At 44.8% G+C, this 25,309-nt stretch overlaps 1 protein-coding gene across 6 annotated transcripts in view; it reads left to right on the top strand.

Moving 5' to 3' along the window:
• FNTB (farnesyltransferase, CAAX box, subunit beta) overlaps positions 1–25,309 on the top strand; it is an 80,582-nt gene that overhangs the window by 31,653 nt on the left and 23,620 nt on the right. For 4 of the 6 annotated variants that reach the window (XR_015134145.1, XR_015134147.1, XM_086320241.1 and 1 more), the window contains exons 2-6: positions 3,006–3,070; positions 8,980–9,052; positions 11,468–11,559; positions 20,508–20,654; positions 20,741–20,824. Coding sequence is in view for 3 of the 6 variants with exons in the window: in XM_086320241.1 (XP_086176367.1) it covers positions 3,006–3,070; positions 8,980–9,052; positions 11,468–11,559; positions 20,508–20,654; positions 20,741–20,824 (461 nt within the window). In the remaining 3 variants the exon portion in view is untranslated. Of the gene's footprint in view, positions 1–1,150; positions 1,267–2,086; positions 2,319–3,005; positions 3,071–8,979; positions 9,053–11,467; positions 11,560–20,507; positions 20,655–20,740; positions 20,825–25,309 lie in introns of those variants that run through there. The other 2 variants (XR_015134146.1, XM_086320242.1) reach the window with 1 other exon arrangement.

Below are 25,309 nucleotides of genomic sequence, written 5' to 3'. Positions count from 1 at the left end.
AGCTCACTGTTAAAGACCCTGGTGCTGGGAAAGATTGAAGGCAGGAGGAGAAGGGATGACAGAAGATGAGATGGTTGGATGGCATCACCAACTCAATTGACATTAGTTTGAGCAAGCTTCAGGAGTTCGTGAAGGCCAGGGAAGCCTGGAGTGCTGCAGTTCAAGGGTTGCAAAGAGTCAGACACAACTGAGTGACTGAACTGAGCTGAGACAGCACCAGGACCCTGTCCCAGGCTGCACTGTCCTTTCCTGGCTAACACTCCCTTATCTCTGCATCCCCTCCCTTCCCTGATTAGCAAGTATTTGAATCTGCCCTTTGGAAATCAGGGAAGATCATGAAGGCTGGTGTCTGTTCCCTACAAACAAGGAATGGGTAAAGGGTGCTGGCAGAGAAAGGCTTCTGTGCCCAGGAGGCCCAAAGGGTCCTTCTCAGTTTCATGCGTGCGTGCATGCTAAGTCACTTCAGTTGTGTCTGACTCTTTGTGACTGTATGGCCTATGGCCCACCAGGCTCCTCTGTCCATGGGATTCTCCAAGCAAGAATACTGCAGTGGGTTTCCAGTTCATACTCCAGGGGATCTTCCCAACCCAGGGACTGAATGCATATCTCTTCTGTCTCCTGCATTGACAGGGAGGTTCGTTACCACTAGCGCCACCTGGGAAATTTTATTAGGTATATACATATGAAAACATATATCCATCCAAAAACTTGGACAAGAATATTCATAGCAGCATTATTCATAATAGCCAAAAAGTAGAAGCAACCTAAATGCTCATCAACTGATTCCATTTATATAAAATATTCAGAATAGCCAAATGGATAGTGAAAGAAAGTAGATTAGTGATTGACAGGGACTGGAAGGATTGAGGGTGATTGCTTAGGGGTATGGGTTTCTTTTTGGAGTAGTGAAAGTGTTCTAAAATTGATTATGGTGATGATACGCAGCTCTGTGAATATACTAAAAACCTCTGAATAATACACTTTAAATGGGTGAATTGAATGGTATATGAATTATATCTTGATAAAACTGTTGGAAAAACGTACCCATTCTTAAGAGAAAATAAAGTGAATTATTTGTTCATTATCATGAACAGCTGATCTGAAATACTCTGGTATTTATTAGAATTTATAATGTATATTTTCAGACACAAGTCAGTTACTAACTTCACTGGACTGTCACTTGTTCATTCTGAAGAGGAGTAATTAGGAAACCAGAAGAGAAATGAGACTATGTTGGGAATGGTTTAAGCAGTTTCTTCTTTGCAGGTATGACATACCTGTGTTTCTGTTAGATGTCTTACTTTAGAAATAAACCTTGGTTTTCATCACCTGGTTCCTGGCTGCTTATGTTGCCCAAATGGTGACTGATGGTGGGACTTCCCTAAGAAGTTCTCAGCTGGAAGCTTTGCCTCCTGGGGGTCTTACGTGTCAGTTAGAATGCTCATCCATTAGCCTCTGAATATTATTAAGTCATATGGATGTGAATTGATTTGTGTTTAGGTACAGGAAGTGAGTTTTCCTCCTACTTGCTTTTTGTTTTATTCAGAATCCATCAGTTCACTTGAACTATAACAGTATATTATAGAAAAACAAAACAGCAACCCCCCAGTATATAGTACACACATCTTTTTATTTAATGATCTTCCTGACATATGTTTCTTTCTTTCTTTCTTTTTAATCTTGTTCAGCATATACCAAGGGAGGCATGGCTGACAACGCAGTCTGTGTTCCGCTGAGTCTGGTGCTTTGCATTAGTCTCATATCAATGTCTGGCAGGGAGAGAGTCCTGAGGAGTCTGGGACGACTTTCTTACTCCTCATGAGACAATCTCACAGTGATTTCAGTCTGTTTTTTGAAGTATTGTAAATTCTTAGCCAGACAGTCCCTCAAACTCATGTTCAAAGGCAAATACCAAAGCATATCCTGAAACCAAATATAAACAAATTTTAGATTGGCTGCCGTTTTAGCTGATACACATCACTGCTCCCCTCATCTTGATTCTTGCACACTTGTCAAAGGAGCTGGAAGCTCTAACTCAGTGGGTGTTTCAGAAATATTAAATAATGCATTTTTTATATTTCCCAAGATGGTTAGATAGCATCACCAACTCGGTGGACATGAATTTGAGCAAACTGTGGGAGATAGTGAAGGACCGGAAAACCTGGCGTGCTGCAGTCCATGGGGTCGCAGAGAGCTGGACATGACTTAGTAACTGAACAACCGCAACGAGAGGACATTATTACGTATCTTGGAATCTCAGCAAGGACTGGCCTCACAAAGCAAGGATGGCTGTGAAGCTGAAACCCTGTGTCCTGCTGGTCAGTCCCCTCCGGCACTACTGTGCTCTTTCCTTAGGGAAGCTGTGCTGGTGACCACGTCATGCTGTGGTCTTCAGAGGAGAGTGGTCATCTCATTTCCTTTGTGACTTGACTTTCTGAGAGTCTATGTTTTATGGGACTGTGGAGTTGCTGTGTGACACAGGTCTGATGATTAGGTGTGCTGTTTCTTTGGTGTCCCCACGATCGATATTCTTGTAAATCCCTTCAGGAATTTTAATACTGTTCAATCTGTATTTAAATTATTAAATCTGACAGTAAGAAGTAGGACCCTTGGCAGAAATTGAGTATTTGAGAATGACCAGTTAACGAACACCTAAACAACTTCATAGAGCAGGCAAGAACAGATCAAGCAAAAGGGATCTGTCTTTATCTCTGAGTAGCTGGTGTCGGGATGCCAAACCACAGAACCGCCATTCGTTTGGATATTACGGATTAGTTTACTGGAGAAGTGGGTTGTGATGTTAATGTGGTGCAGATCATTCTTTCTGTCCTTGTCCCAAACCTGTCCTCCTGCAGAGCTCCTGCATGCAGTCATATCATGCTGTTAAGTTCAAAGCCACACCAAGGAACTCTAGCCAGTAGGCATTTGTGGCGAGAGGAACAAAAAGCTAATAAAAGTCTTACCTGTTTTTGTTTTCTTTCTCCCATCTGCTACATCCTTACCAGGCAAAAGTAGAAGAAAAGATCCAAGAGGTCTTCAGTTCTTACAAGTTCAACCACCTTGTACCAAGGTAAGCTGTGGTTAGCAGTCTGAGTGGAGCTGGGAAGTACCATCTCCCGTGGGAGCCTTTCTTCTTTCCTCCTTGAGCTTGTCCAACCTCGGGGTATTGTAGCTATGAGGTTGATGTTTCCTCACCTGTGGCTCCCTGAAGATGCTCCTGACCCCAGCTCCTGCCACTGTTAGAATACCCACTGGAGGAGTTGTGCACTGGAGCTGAGCCATCAGGTGTTACATGGGGATCCCCCTCAGAGCCTGAACTGTGAGCTCTGAAGATGGAGAGAGAGAAAAAGTTTGTGATCCTGTAGCTTAGTTCTGACCCTCTGCACTGGTGTTCAGAACTCTCAAGTTTTTCTTTCTCATGTAACACTTTGAAACAGATATAGAGTCAGGGGGATGGAAAAGGATGGATTCCTTTGGTGTGTGTTATGACTTGACTGGGAAATGTGGGGCGTTTGAGCCTCTCTTAGCCTGGCCCTTTTTGGTGGCTGTGCAGCAGATTCTTGGGGCCACACTTTAGGTGAGAGATACAATGCCTTTTGTTTTCCTTGGTGCTTAGCAAGTTGAAGCCTTCTAAGCTCTTTTGAGGCAGAAATTCCAAAAGGGGGATTATAAACAGAAACTTATTAATTTGAACCTTCATTTCCCTCCCCCCCCCCAGTTTTGTAATGTATCACACTAGAATTTCATAAGGGCATTTCTCTTCTAATCACAGATTGCTTCTCTGAAACCACCCTGTGCGATCTTTCCTCATCAGTAGTTCAAGTTGTGTTTGCTCATCATTTTACATTGATGTTACAGTACTTTTCCTAGACAATCTCTGAACGTAGAGTAGTTGGGCCACTGGCTGGGCTGGTTCTCTCTGGGTGGGAAGCTTATGGGTCTAAAATCTGGCCTGATCTTGTTCACGTCTCCCAACTTCCTGACGCCTCCTCACGCACTGACTCCTGGCAAGTCAGTCTCTGGGTCAGTCTGTCTTTCACTTACTGCTGCTGCTAAGTCGCTTCAGTCATGTCCGACTCTGTGTGACCCCATAGATGGCAGCCCACCAGGCTCTCCCATCCCTGGGATTCTCCAGGCAAGAGCACTGGAGTGGATTGCCATTTCCTTCTCCAGTGCATGAAAGTGAAAAGTGAAAGTAAAGTTGCTCAGTCCTGTCGGACCCTCAGCGACCCCATGGACCGCAGCCTTCCAGGCTCTTCTGTCCATGGGATTCTCCAGGCAGGAGTTACTGGAGCATTACAAATATTTCTAGCCTCAGTTAACTTTGTGTCTTTGTTTTTTGTCCCTATTTCCCTAAAAAAGAAGTTTAGCTAGAAAACTCTGATTCACCAAGACAGAAAAAGAGTCAGAAAAAGGGAAAGCCAGGTGGAAAAATTCTCTTCATCTTCCTTCCCTGGAAAAGGAAAGCATCAGCTAAGCAGAGAAGTCTTTTTCCAAACTGCTAACCTAAATCTCTGCATTAACCCAAAGCCCCGACCTCAGAAAATGAATTATGACTCTTGTCATGAGTGGCAGCTGGAGCTTAGCAAATGACACTGTTTATGTAAACAGCTCGGGGAGAAGGAGCCCTCTGGCCAGTACAGGCTGTTTTCCCGGAGGTAGTGGGACTTGGTAATGCTGTGGGGCACGGTGGCTTCAGGAGGGGTTTGTGGTTAGAGTTGCACTGTGATGACTCACCTGTTGTTCTCTGAGTCTCTATCCACTGTGGACATAGGTCCTCTGTGTTCCCAGAGGACCTTTGATCATTTGACATTCCCTTGTCACCCACCATAAGAGTAGAGGTCTTGGGCTTTCCTTTTATCCTTACTGAGATGGGAGGGAGATTGGGAGGTTATAATCTGAGAAGAAGCTGTGTTTGGGGAGTGGTAGTGGAGGACACGGAGAAGGCAATGGCACCCCACTCCAGTACTCTTGCCTGGAAAATCCCATGGACAGAGGAGCCTGGTAGGCTGTGGTCCATGGGGTCGCTAAGAGTCGGACACGACTGAGTGACTTCACTTTCCCTTTTCACTTTCGTACATTGGAGAAGGAAATGGCAACCCACTCCAGTGTTCTTGCCTGGAGAATCCCAGGGATGGGGGAGCCTGCTGGGCTGCTGTCTATGGGGTCGCACAGAGTCGGACACGACTGAAGAGACTTAGCAGCAGCAGTGGAGGGCAGTAAAGGAGGGAAGTCCCTTGATTCATAGGTCTTTAGGTCAGATGTGGGTAGAAAACAAAAAATGTTCCTCCTTTGTGGAAATAGAATACATCAGGGCTCTGGGTTTATTTCAGGAATCTGACATTTCCCATTTTATCATTGTTGCCTATGAAAATGAGTGTTTTAAAGGATGCTAATTAGCATCTTATGTCACAGCATGCTAATTAATATAGAGACATTACACATTGTGGGTGAATAATAGAATATAAATCAGCTTATCAATATAAGGCTGGGGCCGAACATCTTCACCGTAGAATGAACTTCTGGGACATAAGAAGAGATATGAAACTTTAATCAGCATTTTAAATTACTGTCACAATTACAGTATTTAACATTTCATCAGTCAAATTTAAAAATTTTGGTATTATATTGCAGGAACAAACCTTCCTTGTTAGCTAAAGTGAATATTCAGATGTTAGCGATTAATCTGGGTGACATAGCTCGTGTGTGTCTCTGAGGTCATGATGTTGATTGGATGTGAGAGAAACACACACATGCTCCCCAGACCACTGACCATGCCCTGGTCCAGGGGTGTCAGGAATGATGCCGAGGAGGCATCCGTCTCTTCAGCCTTTCGGAGCCACTGCCAAGTAGAAGATTTGGCTGAAATTCAAGGCTGAAGCTGAATGTTGTTACATCCTACCATTTATTCCTCATCCCAGAAATGGTTTTCCTTGCTCTCAGACTGTGAAACATGCATCTTCTCTGGAGTGAGGTGGTCCATCCCAAGAAGCCTTTGGACCATGCTTCGAACAGTTTTGTGTATCAGCATCCTGCTTTCCCATAAAAGTTAATTTTTCCTTCCCTCTGGTTAGTCATTCTCACTGTTTCACATGCTTACAGATTTACCTTCTTTAGTAACAAACCAGTGTGAATCAGGCATAGGCATACATATGTCCCCTCCCTCTTGAACCTAGCTCCCACCCCACCGCCCCCTGGTTGACATTAACAGTGTCTTACCCTGTCTTCCTGCTTCATCTATTCCCACTTAAGTGTTTTCATCAGTCCAGTTTGTAAACACATACCGAATACCTAGTGGGGTCAGATAATTTTTCTAAAGCCATGATTGTAGTTACTTTTTTCTCAGCTGAAAATCCTCAAAGGTTTCTTGTGCCAGTTTTTTTTTTTTTTATTGAGGTATAACTGACGTAACATTATATTCATTTCAGGTGTGCAGTGTAATGATTCAGTATTTGTATATACTGCAGTACGGTCACCACAGTACGTCCGATTAACATTCAGCACCATGTGAAATTGAAAGTCACTCAGTTGTGTCTGACTCTTTGCAACCCAATGGACTGTAGCCCACCAGGCTCCTCTGTCTATGAAATTCTCCAGGCAAAAATACTGGAGTGGGTAGCCATTTCCTTCTTGATCTTCCTGACCTAGAGATTGAACCCAGGTCTCCTGCACTGCAGGCAGATTCTTTACCATCTGAGCCACCAGGGAAGCCCATTAAGCACTATATGTACTCACAAATTTTTTGTCTTATGATGAGAAGTTTCAACATCCTCTCTGGTAGCTACTTTCAAATATGCAATGCAGTATTATTATTTACATTAAAAACAACTTTATCTTATGTTGGAGTATAGCTGATTAACAGTGTAGTGATAGTTTCAGGTACACAGCAGAGCAGCTCAGCTGTAATACGCATGTATCCATTCTCCCCCAGACTCCCCTCCCATTCAGGCTGCCACATAACGCAATACAGTATTATTAACTAAGGTCACCGTGCTGCACATTACATCTTCATGACTTACTCATTTTATAACTAGAGCTTTGTACCTTTTGACCCCCGTCACCCATTTCACTGCCATCCCCTTCCACCTCCCACCTTAGGCAGCTACCAGTCTGTCTTCTATATCTGTGAGCTCAGGGCTTTTTTTTTTTTTTTTGGTGGAAGCCCTAGAGTGTCACATACAAGTGAGATTGTACAGTATTCATCTTTTTGTCTGACTTATTTCACTTAACATAATGTCCTCCAAGTCTCCCCATGTTACTGCAGGTTCCCTTTGAGTGTTACATTGAGTTAAATTTCTCAGCTGGCATCCCAGATCCCTTCTTGATCATTCCTCTTTCATTGCTAACAGCCAGGCCAAGTCCCTGACTTGTCAGTTCCCCTGCATGCTTTATATTCATCTGTAGGATGTAGTAAAGCTGTTAGCCACTTGCACCCATTTAAACGTAAATTAACAAAGTTTAAAATTTAGTTGCTCAGTTACAGTAGCCACGTTGCAAGTCTCAGTACCCACATGTGGCTTGTGGCTTCCTATTAGACAGTACAAAGACTCTTACGTTCTCTTGGATGGTCCTGTTTTGGTTCCTGTTGTTTCTCTTCTGACTGAACTGCCTTCCCACCATCACTTCACCTCCTCTTCTCCTCTACCTGTAAAAACATTCTCCCTCTTCCAGGGCCCCCACCTCAAGTTCCACCTGTTCGCGCAGCCTCCCCTGATCATTTCTTTCTGAATGAGAAGCCTCCCCCAACCTCTTTAGAGCCTCAGGAACATTTTATATGTTTTTTCTTTATGAAGCCTACCCTTTTTTTTTTTTTTTTTTTCATCATCTTGTAGCCACTTATGTCCTTATCTCATTTCCAGTACTGAACTGGAAGCCTTTTTGAAGTAAAGACTACTTATTCTGTGCACAGTACCGTGGGAGTTCAGTAAACAATTGTTGAATTGAATACCTAGGGAAGAGAATGCTTCTTCTTTCGTTTCTTTTCTGGAATCAGCAAGCACAGTGAATGTCTCAAATTCTTTGCTTTTTTCTTTCCGTCTGTAACCACACAAACAGACCCCTTCTGTAAGACCCAGCAAAAGACACACCCCCCTGCCCTTGGCCTGCCTGTGCAGGTGGTCACGTCAGATACAGTCCATCTTAGAGCCAGTGCTGCTGACATCAGGGCCAAGGAGAGCGACTGGCTGCAGCGTACAGATATTATCCTCCAGCCAGGACTGTGGGGCAGCACGTGAAGGTGGGATGTGGGGGAGGGAATAATAGACTGAGGGCTTCCCAGGTGGTGCTAATGGTAAAGAACCTGCCCGGCAATGCAGGAGACATGAAAGACACGAGTTTGATCCCTGGGTTGGGAAGATCTCCTGGAGGAGGGCATGGCAACCCACTCCAGCTTGGAGAATCCCATGGACAGAGGAGCCTGGCAGACTATTGTCCATAGGGTCACAGAGTCGGACACAATTGAGGTGACTTAGCACAGCATAGCACAGTAACAGACGGATGAGTGAGGAGCAGGCAGAGTACAAACCTCAGACCTCAGAAAAGTGACCCCAGAAGAAATGCCTGGAACAATAGAGGTGAACCAAATCAGGGACGCGGCGAGGCTCAGGATGGAGAGCCATAACGTATCTGTTCTCAGCTGGACCCCAGAGGAACTTCCTGGATGGTTTCTTGCTGCCTGGCTAAGTGTGCTTATGGTGGTGTTTCTCGCCCAAAGCTACCAGCCACAAGGGAGAGGATCCCCCCAAACATTTGTCAGCATGATTTGCAGACACTTGAGGGGCATTCAGAGGCTGGCCTCTTTTCTCCGGGGTAGGTGTCCTGGGAAGCTGAACAGGTTTGACTGCGGGGGGGCGGTGACCAGAAGGTGAGAGTGCGTGTGCGGGTGTGAATGTGCAGGTGTGCCCACGTGCACACGTGTGTTCTGTACTGGGGAAGCAGGGGCTGTGAGAGTAGTTTTACTAAAGCTCTTTGTTTTTCCAGGCTTGTTTTGCAGAGAGAGAAGCACTTCCATTATCTGAAAAGAGGCCTCCGACAGCTGACAGATGCCTACGAGGTAAACTTCTCTCCCAGGAGCTCTCTCTATCAGATTATCTGCCTTAATCTTTCTTTTCTTTTTTCTGTTTGATGTAAAAGGCATGTGTGGGCTTGGCCTGTTGCAGGCTCACTCACTGTCCACGTGGCTCTGGTAGGATCCAGGTGCACAGCCGCCTGGCCCCACAGAGCTGGGACGCCTCCTTCTGAAAGGACAGAACTAGAGCTCTACTCTCTTCTTGCTCAGAGCTACTGGAGCCCCCAGCTCGGGGCAGGGGGACTTCCTTCCACCCACATCGTGGCTGCGGGGGGTTCATGTGCATTCTTCTAGATGCTCTTTGACTATTAGCTAAAAGGGAGTCTAGATATCTTCACCCCATTGCCCTGTAAGCAGATCTAACTTCTCTACTGGCCAGAGCACCAGTGTATAAGTCCCAGAAAGTACTCTGCAATTGAACACGGTAAAAATGCTCAGACATGAAGTGGACTTTAAGTCAATATTCCTTAGAGCCCTCGGGGTCCACAGAGGGGCTCAGGGGAGGGCATCAGAAGTGGAGGGGAAGGGTGTTGGGACTAGGGGCTGAGTGACAGGCAGAGGGTAAATGTGAACCAGAGGCTGCAATCTGCCTGCCCCACTTTCCACAGAGAAGCTCTGCTTTTCACTTGCTTTTTCTTTGGCCCGCATTTGATTATTTATGGCAGGGGTTTGGGCCTATAGACTCAAGCAGGTGGCATAAGCCAGGGATGTGGGCTGGGTTGCGGTGGTGGGTGATGGTCGGGGGAGCAGAATTGAGGCAAACTGGAGGACCATGCTTTTGCTCTGTTCCTGCCAGCTGCTGTCAAGCAGCACTGCAGACCCAGGGTTGCCAGATCTCTTCTTGTTCTTTGAAATGAAGCCAGAAATTCAGATTTCTTTATGAATCTCTCAGCATGTAGCTGTTACAACTAATTCTAATTAAACAAACAAAACACTACAGGGAACAAACAGAACATGTCCACGGGCTACATCTGGCCTGTGGACTTTCAGTATTCAATCCTCGATGGTTAGGGTCAAGTTAGTCCTGATACAGTTAATACCATGACAGCTAACAGCTCACCGAATAGTGTGCTAAAGTTTGTCATTCAATGTCTCATTTAATCCTCACAGCTAGTCCAGGAGGTAGGTATTTTTTTCTAGATTAGGAAATAGGCTTAGCAAGATTAATTGATTAATTTTCTCAAAGGCATGTAGCTAGCGAGGGGCTTCCCAAGGGGCTCAGTGGTAAAGAATCCACCTGCCAAGCAGGAGACCTGGGTTTGTTGCCTGGGTCAGGAAGATCCCTTGGAGAAGAAATGGCAACCCATTCCGTTGTTCTTGCCTGGGGAATCCCGTGGACAGAGGCGCCTGGCAGGCTACAGTCCATGGGGGTCACAAAGAGCTGGACATGACTTAGTGACTAAACCACCACCACCACGTAGCTAATGAGAGAAGGAGCTGGCACTGAAACCCATAGCAACGTCTTCTGTCAGCACACCAGCTGCCCCTAGGTGGTGAGCAGGCGTATTTATGTGCACGTTTATGAAGACGGCAGCTTAGGCCAAGGAAAAGAGCACTGGATCGAGAGTCTAGAAACCTGGGTTCTTGTTTCTTACATTTACTGTCTTTGTCATCTGGAAAAAGTTCATCTCTCTGGATCTCATTTATACACCATTTATACACTTTAGATTCATAAAACTGGGGCAATAATACTACCAGCCTGCCTAGGCTTGAATGCTTGAATGTTTATGGCTTGAACTAGGATCAAGACCTGTTCACAGGTCACCTTTGGAAACATTTTCCAGCTGCTCAGGCAGAATTAGCCAGTTTCTTCCATGTGCCCGTTATAGCATTTATCCAGCTCTGTGTATGCACTTGTCTTGTTCTGCCTTATTCCAGAAATGCACTAGTACTTCCGTGTCTGTCTAATGCCCTCCTCCTCTACAGATAACCACACACATTCTAACCCAAGCACCTCAAGAGAAGGAACTGAATTTTATTCATGCTTGTGCCCCTAGTGCTGGGCCTGAGGAGATACTTATTAAATATTTGTTAAATCAATAAACGAGTGAATGCAGGAAATCCTTCCCTGTAATTGTGGCTCTCCTTGGGTCTACACTGAGGAAACAGTAGCACTTGAGTTTCTGCTGTATGAGAAGTCCTCTGCTTGGCTTCTTTCAATGCCTGTCAGGGAAGGACCCATTGGGTTCAGGTTAAACGCCTTTGTCCCATTGTCCTTTGCTCACATATGGTCACTTCAGCTCCGGGCTAAGGCCTCCAGGCAAAGTGTCCTTCATCCCTCTGAGGTGGCCCTTCTCCTCCTTGCCAGGCGGCCGGGAGGGAGACAGATGTCGCCTTGTCAGCAGGGTCTTGGAACGATTCTGAATAAGGGGTGTGTTTTCTGCCCTGTTCCTTTCGCAGTGTCTGGATGCCAGCCGCCCATGGCTCTGCTACTGGATCCTGCATAGCCTGGAACTCCTGGATGAGCCCATCCCCCAGATGGTGGCCACAGAGTGAGTCTGGCTTTGGGGTGCCCCGGGTGTCCCCTGAAATTGGGTTTTGAGTTTGAGGGTTCTTTTTGTTCAGTTTCTGTTTATTTTGAATGAAAAACACGAGAGTGCTGCAAAGAAAACCGTTGCCCTTCTCTTGACCTCCAGTAACTTCCTGAAACTCCTCCACTTCAGAAGCCCGTTGTGTGCTCGTGGGTAGAACGAGACTTTGAACTTCCAAGAGAAGGATTCTGTTTCTTCTGTGGCCTTTTCTCTGGGCTCTTGCTCTGGTCTTTGAGAAAAGTCTTCATCAACACCAGAGAAACCTGATTTTTCCAGAAAGTACAGTATACATTTGAATAGCTTCTGTGGGGAAGCACGTGGCAACCCCGTGGACAAAAATGCCTTTGCTTTCCATAAAGAGCTGCCCGGAAGTCCCTCCTTACCAGTGCCTGGGGGGTGGTATGGCTCTTGATAGCGGTGGATATGTTACCGGCTTGGTACAGATGTCAGGACATCGTTTTCCTCAACTTCTCATTAATGATTAGAGATCTAAGCAACTAATTGAAAAAGATTCTTCCCAAAGTGCTTCTGCAGAGGGTGTCCTCATTGTGGCTCCTCATCCTTAGAAATTCATCACACTTTATATGTATATTTTTAAAGATTTTATTTATCTTTGGCTGCACTGGGTGTCTTCGTTGCTGTACACGGGCTTGGGCTCCAGTAGTTGCAGCATGGGGGCTCAGTAGCTGCGGCTTGTGAGCTCTAGAGCACAGACTCAGGACTTGTGGCCCATGGGCTTAGTTACTCCATGGCATGCGGGATCTTTCTGGACTGGGGATCAAACAGTGTCCCCTGCAATGCAAGGCAGATTCTGAACCAGTGGACTACCAGGGAAGCCCCACAGTTTCTATTTTAAAGAAAAAAAACTGATCATCACTCTAGTCTGAGGGGTACCCGAGGTAGGAAGGGGCTGCCAGGAATTGGCTCTGATGCCTTAGTTCTCACTGAGAGAGAGCACCTTCTCTCAGCAGCATCTTGACCTCAACTGCTTCCCCTGCTTCTCCGAAGGTAGAGGGTCAGAGGGAGGCCTGGAGCCATGTTTGTCTGCCTGCGGTGCGCAGGGGCAGCTGTGCCGGGATGCGTGGAGGCCAGGCTGTGCGCCTCCCTGGCCACAGTCCCTCTGCCTGGGTCACGCTGTCAGGTCAGAAGAACAGAACCACACATTGTCTCATTCATTCCGTCTTAACAATAACCTCTCATTCTTGCCTTCCTGGGCAGGGTGTCTTGTGATGAATGTGGATAGAAAAGATAATAAAGAATTAGGCCATTAACCCTTGTGATGTGTATAGTGCTTTCAGAGGGAGAGGAAAAATACGCATTGTCTTCCACATCACAGAGCTGCTGCAAGCCTCGTTGCTTCTAGCCCTGGATGTAGAGTTGGACACAGTTTCTGCAGTAACAGGAATTTAATTGTCAAAATAAAGGCCTGTGTGTTTTTGAAATACCAGTTGGGGGTTGCGGGTTGTTTGGGAAGTTCCCCCCACCCGTCACATACACAGTCAGGATAGATGGAATGGGAAAATCGGATGTGAGAGAAGACAGAAGACTCTGGAGGAGTCGGCGAGAGTGAAGTACAGACGCCCCCTAGAGGAACAGTGGTTTGGAGCAGGAAGGAGGCCCCCTGTAGATGTAGACTGATCTGAAGTGGGAAAATGATAAAGGGCTTCCTGAAGTGGAAGAACTTGGATCAGCATCAATTTTGAGTTTTTTCTAGGTTCTGTACTTGGTGTTGTATGTTGTCCAGTCTCTCAGTCGTGTCCGACTCTTTGTGACCGCATGGCCTGCAGCACACCAGGCTTCCCTGTCCTTCACCATCTCCTGGAGCTTGCTCAAACTCATGTCCGTCGAGTCAGTGATGCCATCCAACCATCTCATCCTCTGTCGTCCCCTTCTCCTGCTGCCTTTAGTCTTTCCCAGCATCAGGGTCTTTTCTAATGAGTCAGCTCTTCGCATCAGGTGGCCAAAGTACTGGAGCTTCAGCTTCAGCATCAGTCCTTCCAATGAATATTCAGGACTGATTTCCTTTAGGATTGACTGGTTTGATCTCCTTGCAGTCCAAGGGACTCTCAAGAGTCTTCTCCAACACCACAGTTTCAAAGCATCAATTCTTCGGTGCTTTATGGTGTTGTATAGGTAAAGCTTTTCTGAGGAAATAAATGTTGGAGCAGCTTTTGTGACAACATCAGTTAGGAAGAGAGGACCCCGTTGAAGGGCTTTTCACACTGACCAATTGAAGACAACCTAAATATCAACAGTTGGGGATGCCGTAAGTGTAAAGTTTAGGTGAAGTCTCTGTGTCGTGATACATACAGTGAAATCTTATGCAGCCACTTAAAAATTAAAAAGTTAGCAGGTGTTCGGTAGGCCTATGGTGATCATTTCACAGTATATACAAATATCAAATCATAACATTGTACACCGGAACCTAATGTTACATGTCAGTTATACCTCAATTACAAATTTGTATCTATATAATTGTGTGTTTTTATATATGGGCTTCACTGGTGGCTCAGACAGTAGAGTCCACCTGCAATGTGGGAGACCTGGGTTCGATTCCTGGGTTGGGAAGATCCCCTGGGGAAGGGAACGGCTACCCACTCCAGTATTCTGGCCTAGAGAATTCCATGGACTGTACAGTCCATGGGGTCACAAAGAGTTGGACATGACTGAGCAACTTTCACTATACTGTACTATATTTATGTATAAAAATGTGTGTGTTTGATAGAGATACTCATGATTTAAATGAAAAAAGGTAGTTAAAGATTCATTTTTTATAGATTAAAATTAAAGGTGGTTCTACACAAAGGAAAAAACAGAAGGATGTATATATACACATGATAGGAGTTATTTGTGTGGATGATGGGGTTAAAGGTAATTTTTTTCTTTTCTAATCTTATTTGCATTTTCTAAAATTTCTACAATGAATCTATTGTTTTGTAATCAAAAGACTGTTTTAAAATTTAGAAGCTGATTTGTCCTGATTGCAAGAGCCCCTTGATAGTTCATGACTGAAATTTTCTGTATCACACCCACCTTCAAAGCTTTACCTGTGGTTCTTCTGAACATTGATTTAACAAGCTTTTAAAGAATTACCTAGACTTTCCAATAATGAACTTTGTTTTATGCCTAGCAGGCAATTAATTGTAGGTGCCAATAATATTTGTTATGAACAGAGCCTAGTAGCTTGGCTTATAAGAGTATAAACTCTTTTTAGTAAGAAATAGAGAAATCTTAATGACTTCTATTAAAATATGGGGATTTTTTTTTTTTAAAGACTACCTAATTTTGGAGATTGCTTTTTTATTTATTTTGCACAGGGAGAAGAAATGCTTTGAAAATGTGGTCAGGTTTTTTCTTCTTCTTCTTTACACCAATGTTAAGGTGACATAGAGGGTGTGTTTAGCTCTGGAGTTTATTTTTCTACTGTCCTCTCTCTCCGCTCCCCGACCTAGTGTGCAACGCATGCACATTCACACACATGGGTTTCTTTCTCTCTCCTGTTTTGTTCACGTTTGTGCTTCCATTTGCCCTGGGAACAATGTGACAAGCTGAGGTCCCTCTAGTGGACAAACCGCTTTTGTCAGCTCCTGTGACTGCTGACCAGAGCCAGCAAGGCCAGGCTTTTACTGCTGGTGTCAGACCTTTCAAGAATGATATATTCAGTTCAAGAATAATGTATTCAATAATAATATATTTATAGGAATCAAGTGTGCCCTTCTTAAGAGATTGTATCCATAAATTTATATGTGTGTTTACCTTAAAGAAATGAATATTTTGGAACCACACTAAATACATTTGCTTTGTTAATGACTTTAGCACTGAAGGAAGCATTTTTTAAAGAATGAGAATCCCTTGCTTCGTTATTGAAAGCTACTTAATGAAACACATGGAGTAAAATGAAGACCCCAGGGAAACCATGGCCGTGTTAAGTTAGGTCTTTTAGCTTCTATAAGATCTGAAAATTATCTTTAACTTAAAAATTGTTTTAGGACCTTTCCATTTGTAAAGTTTTCCCAAAGATTAAATTTTCAGGTGCCAGTGTTTTCTTATTTCCCTTTAGAAAGTTTATCAGTAGCTTGTCCCTTGAATAGTTCCTAAAATATCTCTCCTTTTAATTTTAAATTTAATCCGTCTGTTTCCTTATCTTTCAATGAAGATAGCTTATGTCTCCTTTTGTCTTCTGGGCATTTTTGGCCAGGTGTTGCTGGCATCTAGTTGGGAGAGGTCAGGGATGCTGCTAAATGTTCTCCACAGGACAGTCCCTACAACAAAGAATCGTCCAGCCCAAAATATCAATAGTGCCACAGTGGTGAAACTCTGCTCTAAAATAACCAACTTCAGTTTTTCTTTTTTTTTTTTTTTTTTAAGCCCGTGCCAAGATACCCGCCCTGGCGGGTCTGGGTACGCGCTGCGCACACAAATCGGGACCAAACCTTCTCAGTTTTTCTTAAATCTAAATTTTTCTTATCTCTAAACTAAATTCTTCTTGCTACAGAGTAGCTTCAATTCTCATTTCTTTACCAAAAATTTGTGTAATTATCTTTTGTATTTTTTATTTTTTAAGTCATTCAGTCGTGTCCGACTCTTTGCAACCCCACAGATTGTGTAGTCTGCCAGGCTTCTCTGTCCATGAAATTCTCCAGTCCAGAATACTGGGGTGGGTAGCTGTTCCCTTCTCCAGGGGGTCTTCCCGACCCAGGGATCAAACTCAGGTCTCCCACATTGCTGGTGGTTTCTTTACCATCTGAGCCACCAGGGAAGCCCTATCCTTTGTATACTTGAGGTATTTCGCTGGGTAGCTCCCTCACTGTGGTATTCTGTAATAGTAAGCCTTGGAATCATTTCTGTATTGAGACATTTTTACAACTCTGTTCTCAATTTCCTTTGAGTTGGAAAACAGTCTTGAACCAGTTATAGTTCTGACCAATACTGTGTTTATGATGCTTTTAAGAAGCATTTTCATTGTTGTTCACAACTCATGAACCCTAACCTCTGGTCCTTTTTCTGCTGTGTTCCTTGTTATTTCCCACCTTATATTTATATGCTTTGTTCGTCCCCCACTCCTGCCATCCCTAAGTACGTTACTTGCTACTTATATCTGTTTCATTTGTTTTATTCTCTATTTATTATTTTCGGCTGCACTGGGTCTTCGTTGCTGCATGCGGGCTTTCTCTAGTTGCAGACAGCAGGGGCCACTCTTCGTTGCAGTGCACGGGCTTCTCATTGTGGTGGCTTCTCTTTGAGGGGCATGGGCTCTAGGGCATGTGGGTCTCTACAGTTGCGGGTCACAGGCTCAGTTGCTGCATGGCATGCAGGATCCTTATGGACCAGAGATCAGACCCTTGTCCCTTGCATTGGCAGGAGGATTCCCAGCCACTGAACCACCAGGGAACTCCCTCATTTGTTTTATTCTTGCTGACTTCTGATTTGTTTAATATTATTCTGGACTTCCTCCCCGTAGAGATTTCCCTGCTTGTTTTGATGATTTGCTTACGTACTATGCATGCTTTTAAGTCCTTCATCCACACTGGTGACAGTGATGTCCAGAATCAACCACTTTAGATCTGTCCTTAATCATCCCCTAAAAGTCTGAGTAAATCGTTGATACTCTTGCTTTGAACTTGATCCTCTTATAGGTTTTATGTACTTTTTATTAGCTGGATGATAGAGCAGTAGTGTCCAATAGAACTTCCTAAAGCAATGGAAATGTTTTATGTTTTGTGGCAGCCACTAGTCCCATGTACCTATTGAGCAGTTGCAATGCGGCTTGTGTGACTGAGGAGCTCAATTTTAATTAATATAATTAAAATGTAAATAGCCTCATGTGGCTAGTGGCTACCTGTTGGACAGAGCAGATGTATCACATTGCTACCCAAAATGTGGTCCCCAGACCAGCAGTATCTCTGTCACCTGGGAACTTGCTAGATGTGCAGAATCTCGGGTCCTTCTAGTTCTGCTGAAATAGATCTGCAGTTTGATGAGATCCTTGGGTGGCTTCTGTACACACTCAAGTTAGAGAAGCACTGAAACCTGGCTGAACACGGAGTCACATGGGGAATTTTTAGAACTATTGCCACTCGGGCCCACCGTCAGCGACTCTCATTTAATTGGTACTAGGTATGGCCTGGGTGTTGGGGTTTTTGTTTTTTTTTTTAAACATCCCCAAAGTGATTCTAATTACACAGCAAAGACTTGTGGTATTCAAACTTTGTGTATATCCACATCACCTGGGAATGACCCCTGTAAAAATACAGAGGCCCAGCTCTTTCCTGCTGCAGCAAGTCTGGGTCTCTGTGTTCTTCATTAGCCCTCCAGTGATTCCAATATACACATTTGGGGTTTATTTAGAACCCCGATCTAGGAGACAGTTTCCCACTCTGTTGGAAATTGTCATGTAAGTGAGAACGAAATGCCTTGCTGACTTAAAAGAAAACTGATCTACTGGATTGTCTAGTCATGTGAGCGGACGCGTGATCTATGAATACTTGTTTTTCACAGAGTGTGCCCCTCTTGGTGTTGGCTCAGTGTTTCCCGCTTGTGATTTTTTAAATTAAGTTGGTGAATTTCTGGTCTCTAAGCTAAGTTTTTTTCCCCCTTTGAATAGTTAGAGTGTCATTCACATTTTGCTTTTCAGAATTGCTCGGAGTTGCGCCCACGACAGCTGGTAGCTTCGTGGTCAGTCTGCCAGTTCCTTAAGGTACAAGTTGGAAAGCCCATGGATCAAAATGTTCTGTAGTTCGGAAGTGCCTCTGAGTTGAGAAGAGCTGAGCCCAGTTCCCCAACACAGCCCCGGAGTCACTCAGATGTAGCCTGTCAGCTGGGGACAGTTGGCGTGGAGGGTTGATTTAATAACGTCTCTGGTACATTCAGATCCCAGCCTACTCCAGACTTTAGGCTACAGGGTCAGGAGTATTGCATTTGGTATAATTTTGTCATGGGAGCTGGAGAAGGGAATGGGTAACTAGATGACTTTTCCTTTTCTTTTTTTAACATGTACTGTTTCCTGTCAGTCAAAAAATTTTGTTTTTGTGATACAGAAAACTTTTTGTGCAGCCAACTTTTGTTAGACCAGGAGTTCCTTTGCCATTTGTTTCCAGGAAATAGGATAAGAATTGATGAAGGTTTGGGAAAGGTTAGTGACAAGCTCATTTTCTTTGCAAAAATTAACTGCTATTAAAAACATGCCACAGAATTGTCTTCCTTCTCTGATCATCAACTTTAGTTTCAATCTATGTGCTTCCTACAGTAAAATTGTGGGTGGAACATGAAGTGAGTGTGTATTGCTTTTAACCTATGACAGTTTCAGGACTCTACTAGGAAATCAGCAGCATTTTCTATGGCTGTCCCTGCCCAGGTGATGTAGCAGGTCTGAAATCAAAAGTAATCAAATATGACCTGGGAGAGTAGCCATTAACTCACGTCTTAGTTGAGATCAAGAAGACTGTGTGATCTCTTTAGCAGCATGGATAAGAAGGAATGAGATGGAAAAGCCCAGGAAAAGAAGGCTGTCTGAGCACTAGAAGAACTCAAATTTGCCCCTGGTTCTCTTAAATGAGGGGCTTCCCAGGTGGCATAGTGGTAAAGAATCCACTTGCCAATGCAGGAGATGCGGGTTCAATCCCCAGATCTGGAAGATCCTCTGGAGAAGGAAATAGCAACTCACTCAGTATTCTTATCTGGAAAATCCCATGGAGAGAGGAGCCTAGAGGGCTACATACAATCCACAGGGTCACAAAGAGTGGGATGCAGCTGAGCTTGCACGCACGCATGCTCTTAATTGAGGCCTTGTCCCAATAGGAAGCTGGGATCCTGCTATGTTGGGGAAACAGCTTGAGAACTCTCCTGGGGTCTCCTTTCCGATGAACTTCAGAGGACCTTCTGACAAAGAGGGGCTCTCTTGGTTTCATCTAGAGCAAGAAGATAACTTCTGGGCAAACTGAGGCCATGCTTGGAAGGAAGGGCTTAGAGGCCAACCCTCAATATAGCAGTTTCCCTCAGTGAAGGCACTGGAGTTTCTGAAAAATTCTTCAAAAGCCCACAGCTGGGGATGCATTCTTGTTTTCTTTTCTTTTGTTTTTTGAAAAGTATTTGCTTGTTTATTTGGCTGCCTCAGGTCCTAGTTGTGGCACACACAATCTTCGACCTTCAGTTGTGGCATGCAGGATCTCGTTCCCTGACCGGGGTTTGAACCTGGGTCCCCTGCATTGGAAGCATAGAGTCTTAGCCACTGGACCACCGGGGAAGTCCCTGGCATGCATTCTTGTGATAGGAGTTGGCAGTGCTTAAGTCTGCCATCATGAGCTCAGTGTGCAGAAGCCCACTTCTCATTCTCCTAACCATGGAGGCAGACTCCATTGGAAGCTTGTTTCTTGTCAGTGATACGAATAAATATCAGTAGCCCACTGGGGCTTAGGCTTCAACGAGAATGAGAAGGCACCTCTTTAAATATTTCTGATAAGCCTATGTGAGGGCTCTAGACCAGCATAGTTGGTGGGGGGAAAAGTAATTGAGCATCACCACGATTTAGGCAAAATGCAAAACCTCGGAGCTACCCCAAAGGCAAGGAGAAGGGACTGGTTCCATAGCTCTGGGGTGGAAAATTGAGAGAAAATTGAGAGAAAAGTATGGGAAGAAGCATGAGACTCATTCCAGTTCTGTGAAGGGCTATATGTTTCTGCCCGGCCTTCTGTTCCTGGCTTCACTACTGGGCACATGCTTAACTACAAAGCTGATCGAGGCAGGGTGGAGAATTAGGTCCTTTACAGATATATTCAGTATATACTCACTAGGTGGGAAGGGTGTGTCTTCTCTTCGGGCAGGGCGGAGCCTTGGAAAGGCCTGGACTCTGGTAGAATTCAGTGTTTTGGAACTAATGCTGTCTTTGTTTTTCCCTTTGGCCATGTGCCTAGCGTGTGTCAGTTCCTGGAGTTGTGTCAGAGCCCAGAAGGCGGCTTTGGAGGGGGCCCTGGCCAGTACCCACACCTTGCACCCACGTATGCAGCGGTCAACGCGCTGTGCATCATTGGCACCGAGGAGGCCTATGACGTCATTAACAGGTACAGCCAAAGCCAGCAGGGCTGGACACCCAGCCGGGCTTCCATCTGCTGACGCTGCGCTGACCATCACCTCCCTCCTTTTTCAGAGAGAAGCTTCTCCAGTATTTGTACTCGCTGAAGCAACCCGATGGCTCTTTTCTCATGCACGATGGAGGTGAGGTGGACGTGAGGTGAGTGGGGTTTTTCTCAGGCTGCTGCATGAGCAGATTCTCAGGCTTATCTGCCATCAGAGATGCCAAACCCAGGGAAGGAGACAGGAAATCGCCACCTTGTCTCACCGAATGTCACACAGAGAGACGTGTCAGTGACATGGTTCATAATCCCTGCAAATATGGGATAGATGTCCTCAGGGCTCATTGTCACTTGACTTCTTTTATGTAGATGCCAAATAAAGTAACACAGAAACAAAATCAAATGCTTTTGTTTTAAAAATGAAAAATAACATTCGTTTGGCATGAGATGATATACCATAGATATAACTGTATAGTGTAATATAATCTTTCATCTTTCTGGCATGGGAAGGCAGGAGAATGCCCAGTGGGGACTTAGTAAATATTTTCTGAATGTATTTGATGAAAGCGTGAGAATGTTTAACACCTGTGTGAGAACTGCTTTGGGCAATGCAGAAACCATTAGGGGCCAGTGGAGTCTATGAAAAACAGTGGCATTAACTGATTGGAACCAGTTGGCTCAAATAATACTTTTTTCTCAAGAATTGTCTGACATACCTAGCAAGTCGTTTACTCACCTGGCAGGAAGTTCCCTATAAAACATCTAGGGAATTTACTGAATTAGTCATTTCTCACAAGCAGTGGATCATTGAGATATATACCAAATTATTATTGTTTAGTCTGATAAATAAATCGTTATGAGGTTTCTATAGCAAAGTCATCTTACTGCCTATTTGTAAATGTGTTGTCCTCTACACGAGTTGATAAATACTCTGGCTTAACTATTGGTTTGAAAATATAGGGCAAGAAAAAACATGAAGGTTGTGGAGCACAAAACACATTGCAGATAAAGGGAAGTAACCTTTATCTGCAGAGACCTTCATGAAGGGTTTTTGTCTATTTGTAACCTGTCTGTTCAAACCATAAAATAAGGCTAGGTATCTGGAAACCTGGGTACATGGAAAACTGTTTCTCTGCTCACAACACCTCTGACCTGAAATGTGGGGTGTTTATCCTCATATTAATGACACTAAGTACCCGAGTTAGCACAGACCCCACAGGTTAAGGGCTCAGTCCCACAAGACTGTCTGCACTTCAGACAGCAGTCACAAGTAGTGGGTTCCCAGGTTAACCAATTCTGCCTGATTTGTAAATCGGGGGTCCCCATGACCTCCTTCTCAGTTCAGTAATTTTTCAGGACAGCTCAGAGAACTCAGAGAACATTTTTCTAATACCATTTATTATAAAGGATATCATAAAGACACAAATGAACAGCCGCATGAAGGGGCATACATATAGAATGAGGGCTGGAAAGGTCCAGAGTCTAAGAACTTCTGTTCCCGTGATGTTGGGGTGTGACACCCTCCTGACAGGCACTTGGGTGCATCCCCCCAAAAGCTCCCTGAACTTCTTCATCCAGAGTGTTTTAATGGAGGTTCCATTATGTAGGCACGATTGATTAACTGATAGGCCATTGGTGACTAACTCAGTCTTCTGGGGAGTGGGACAGAAAGTTCCAACCCTCTGATCCCATGGTTGGTTCCTCTGGCAGCCAGCCCCCATCCTCCAGGAGTCACCTGCTGGGGCTTGTTATGAATTACAGGACTCTCACCCCATTACTCAGGAAATTCCACTAGTTTTATGATCTCTGTGCCGAAAAGACCAAATATATGTTTCTTATTATGTCGTAATACCCCAGTATCTGTTGTTAAAAGATAAACAGGGGCATGTTAAAAACTTTATGAACTAATTTGAGCAAAAATTGATTCGAATAGGGCAGCATTCCATCCCACAGATAGGAAGGAAGCCCAAGGAGAGCTGTGCACAGTGAGAGACTTCTATAGGCAGAAGGGAGCAGGGACAAGGAAGTGACATCAGGCGCTTAAAGAGTGGGTTGGCTGTTGCAAGGCCACTTTCCTTGAGGGGACGGCAGGGGTCAACCAGCAGAGCATCTCACTAGCGCTGATGAGGTGGTTCCTGACTGACTGGTTAAAGATCCCATTTCTGGGAGAGCGGAAACCATAATGAAGTCTTGGTTTGGTGATGTGGAGTTTAGCATAAGGGACTCCTTTTGGGGCCTCTTGTTTTGTTTTTTAGCACTGCATATGCCAGTGAGGGCTCCCTGGGTGGCTCATTCGTAAAGAACCCACCTGCCAATGCAGGAGATGTGGGTTCGATCCCTGGGTCGGGAAGATCCTCTGGAGGAGGAAATGGAAACTCATTCTAGTATTCTTGCCTGGAACATTCCATGGACAGAGGAGCCTGGTGAGCTATAGTCTGTGGAGTCTGAAAGAATCGGACGCAGCTTAGCAACTGATCACAATGCCAGTGAAGCCAATATAACTATTGAAGAGAAGCAGTATTGTGTTGACATCTTTAGAAAAAAATTTAAAGAATGTTTTTCCCCTCTTGGTCACTACATTTTCATCCTGTTCTGCAGATACTCCAAATGTAGCTTTTTAAGGTTTCCTGAGATTATAGGTGAAAGCAGGCAAAAACTGGCAAGATCGGTTTGGCATTTCATTGCTTACCTTTTTCAGATATGATTATTCTCTTAACTTATTCATTCCGGTGCGGGTTTCCTTCTGTGTTCTTATTCATATCTGCCAGACAAATGCTAGGAAGCTCCTCCAATAAAATAGGTTTGTTTCTGAAGAGCTCTTCAACCATATGCTTCCTCTGGTAACATCCTGCCATGTGAGCCATGCTTTACATTTGCAGAAGATTAAAGATGCGAACGATGGATGTAACCTGGCAGGCTGCGTCCTGTTCCCCTGGTCAGCATGGTTTCTCGTGCCCCAGTTCCATCGCTTTTCACTTGATTTTCCTTTAATTGTCTTTGCCCTGGAGCATCAGCAGTTTCTCCTGAATGCTGCCAGGTGGATTTGACCTGAAGAGAAGCAGCAGTTGACAGGGACATCTGGAGGCTAGCCTGTCTTCTTCTGGGTTAGAACCAACCTCTTTTGATATTTCAGGCCTGTCCCAAGTCCTCGTTTCTAAGATGAGCTTACTCAGACATTCACAGCTCCCATGGACAGCCGCTAATCCAAGTCAACTTGTAGCCAGCACCGTCTTTCCCCTCAGTTCTTAAGAAAGGAGCAATTATTTATTCCTGACCTCCTAATCTAGATTATATAACCTGGAGTATTCTGGGAGGGTAGTGGGAAGATAGGGACCCAGAGTTTGCAAAAGTTTTGGCGACAGAGTGTAGAGTGTGTTTGGGGAAGGAGGAGGTCAGTGTTGCTGAAGTGCAGAGGGGTGCAGGCAGAGAATGAAGTTGGCTGGCCAGGCTGGGAATAGTCCGAGGAGCACTGCAGTCTCCTTGAGAAGTCTGGAGTTTATTTTAAGGGTAGTGGGAAGCCACTGGCAAGTTTTAGGGAGTGACATGATCTGATTTGTGTTTTGTTAGAAGTTCTATGGGGAATACATTGGGCTTTCCAGGTGGCTCAGCTCCTGCCAATGCAGGAGACCTGGGTTCGATCCCTGTGTCTGATCCCTGTGTCGGGAAGATCCCATGGAGAAGGAAATGGCAATCCACTCCAGTATTCTTGCCTGGAGAATTCCATGGACAGAGGAGCCTGGCAGGCTACAGCTCATGGGGTCACAAAGACACGACTTAGCGACTGAAAGGAACAAGTGAATGCATTATAGTGTTTTAGTGAAAATCCTCTGGTTTCAGGGCTGGAGGAAGGAAGACTGGACAGGAAACTGACCCAGATTAAGGATGACTTGGATTTGGGTGACAGCAGGAGGCTAGAGGGCAGCTGACGAATTTGAGAGGTATGACGACTGGACAGAGGGACAGAGGAAGCTGATGCTCAAGAAAAGTGTGTTTTGCTCACTCATTGTCTCGGTGTGAGATCTGGCAGCAGGTCTCAGGTCTTCCATTTATGAAACAGACCACACTGCTGACTACCTCCCTACCTCAGAGGTTATATTCACATTCAAGAGCAAGTACTTTTGAAGCCCTTTGTGAGACTCAAGACCCGAGAGGAGTTAGGTCAGACTTTCGAAGTTAGCTTACGGTGGATGATAACACTTGGCAGAAAGGACTCTTGCATGCTTCTGATGCCTGCTGGTTTAACTCAGCCTCTGCTGTGCCTTCGGCCAGTGTGAGCAGGCTGATTAAAATGCTGGGAGGAGAATAATACCTGCAGCTCACTGGAATGCTTCAGTGTGCTTGACTCAGTATTATGTCCGTATTAAACAATATGGGAGCCAGACTCTTCTCTCTCCTCTTTTATATTCCTTAGGAGCCCTTAGATAAAGGATCTTGAAAGAAAATTAGAACAAACAGTTTTGTCTTCAACATAAAATGAAGCTGAGATGTTGGATGTTTGAAAAGACCATGTGCTAAGTCACTTCAGTTGTGTCTGACTCATTGCAATCCCATGAATTGTAGCCTGCCAGGCTCCTCTGTCCATGGGATTCTCCAGGCAAGAATGCTGGATTGGGCTGCCATTTCCTATTTCAGGAGATCTTCCC

The sequence above is a fragment of the Bos grunniens genome, chromosome 10 (assembly GCF_055505025.1).
Source record: "Bos grunniens cultivar Pamir isolate PY7600 chromosome 10, Bosgru_T2T1.0, whole genome shotgun sequence".
NCBI lineage: Eukaryota > Metazoa > Chordata > Mammalia > Artiodactyla > Bovidae > Bos > Bos grunniens.
This window is presented reverse-complemented; position numbering and strand designations above follow the sequence as displayed.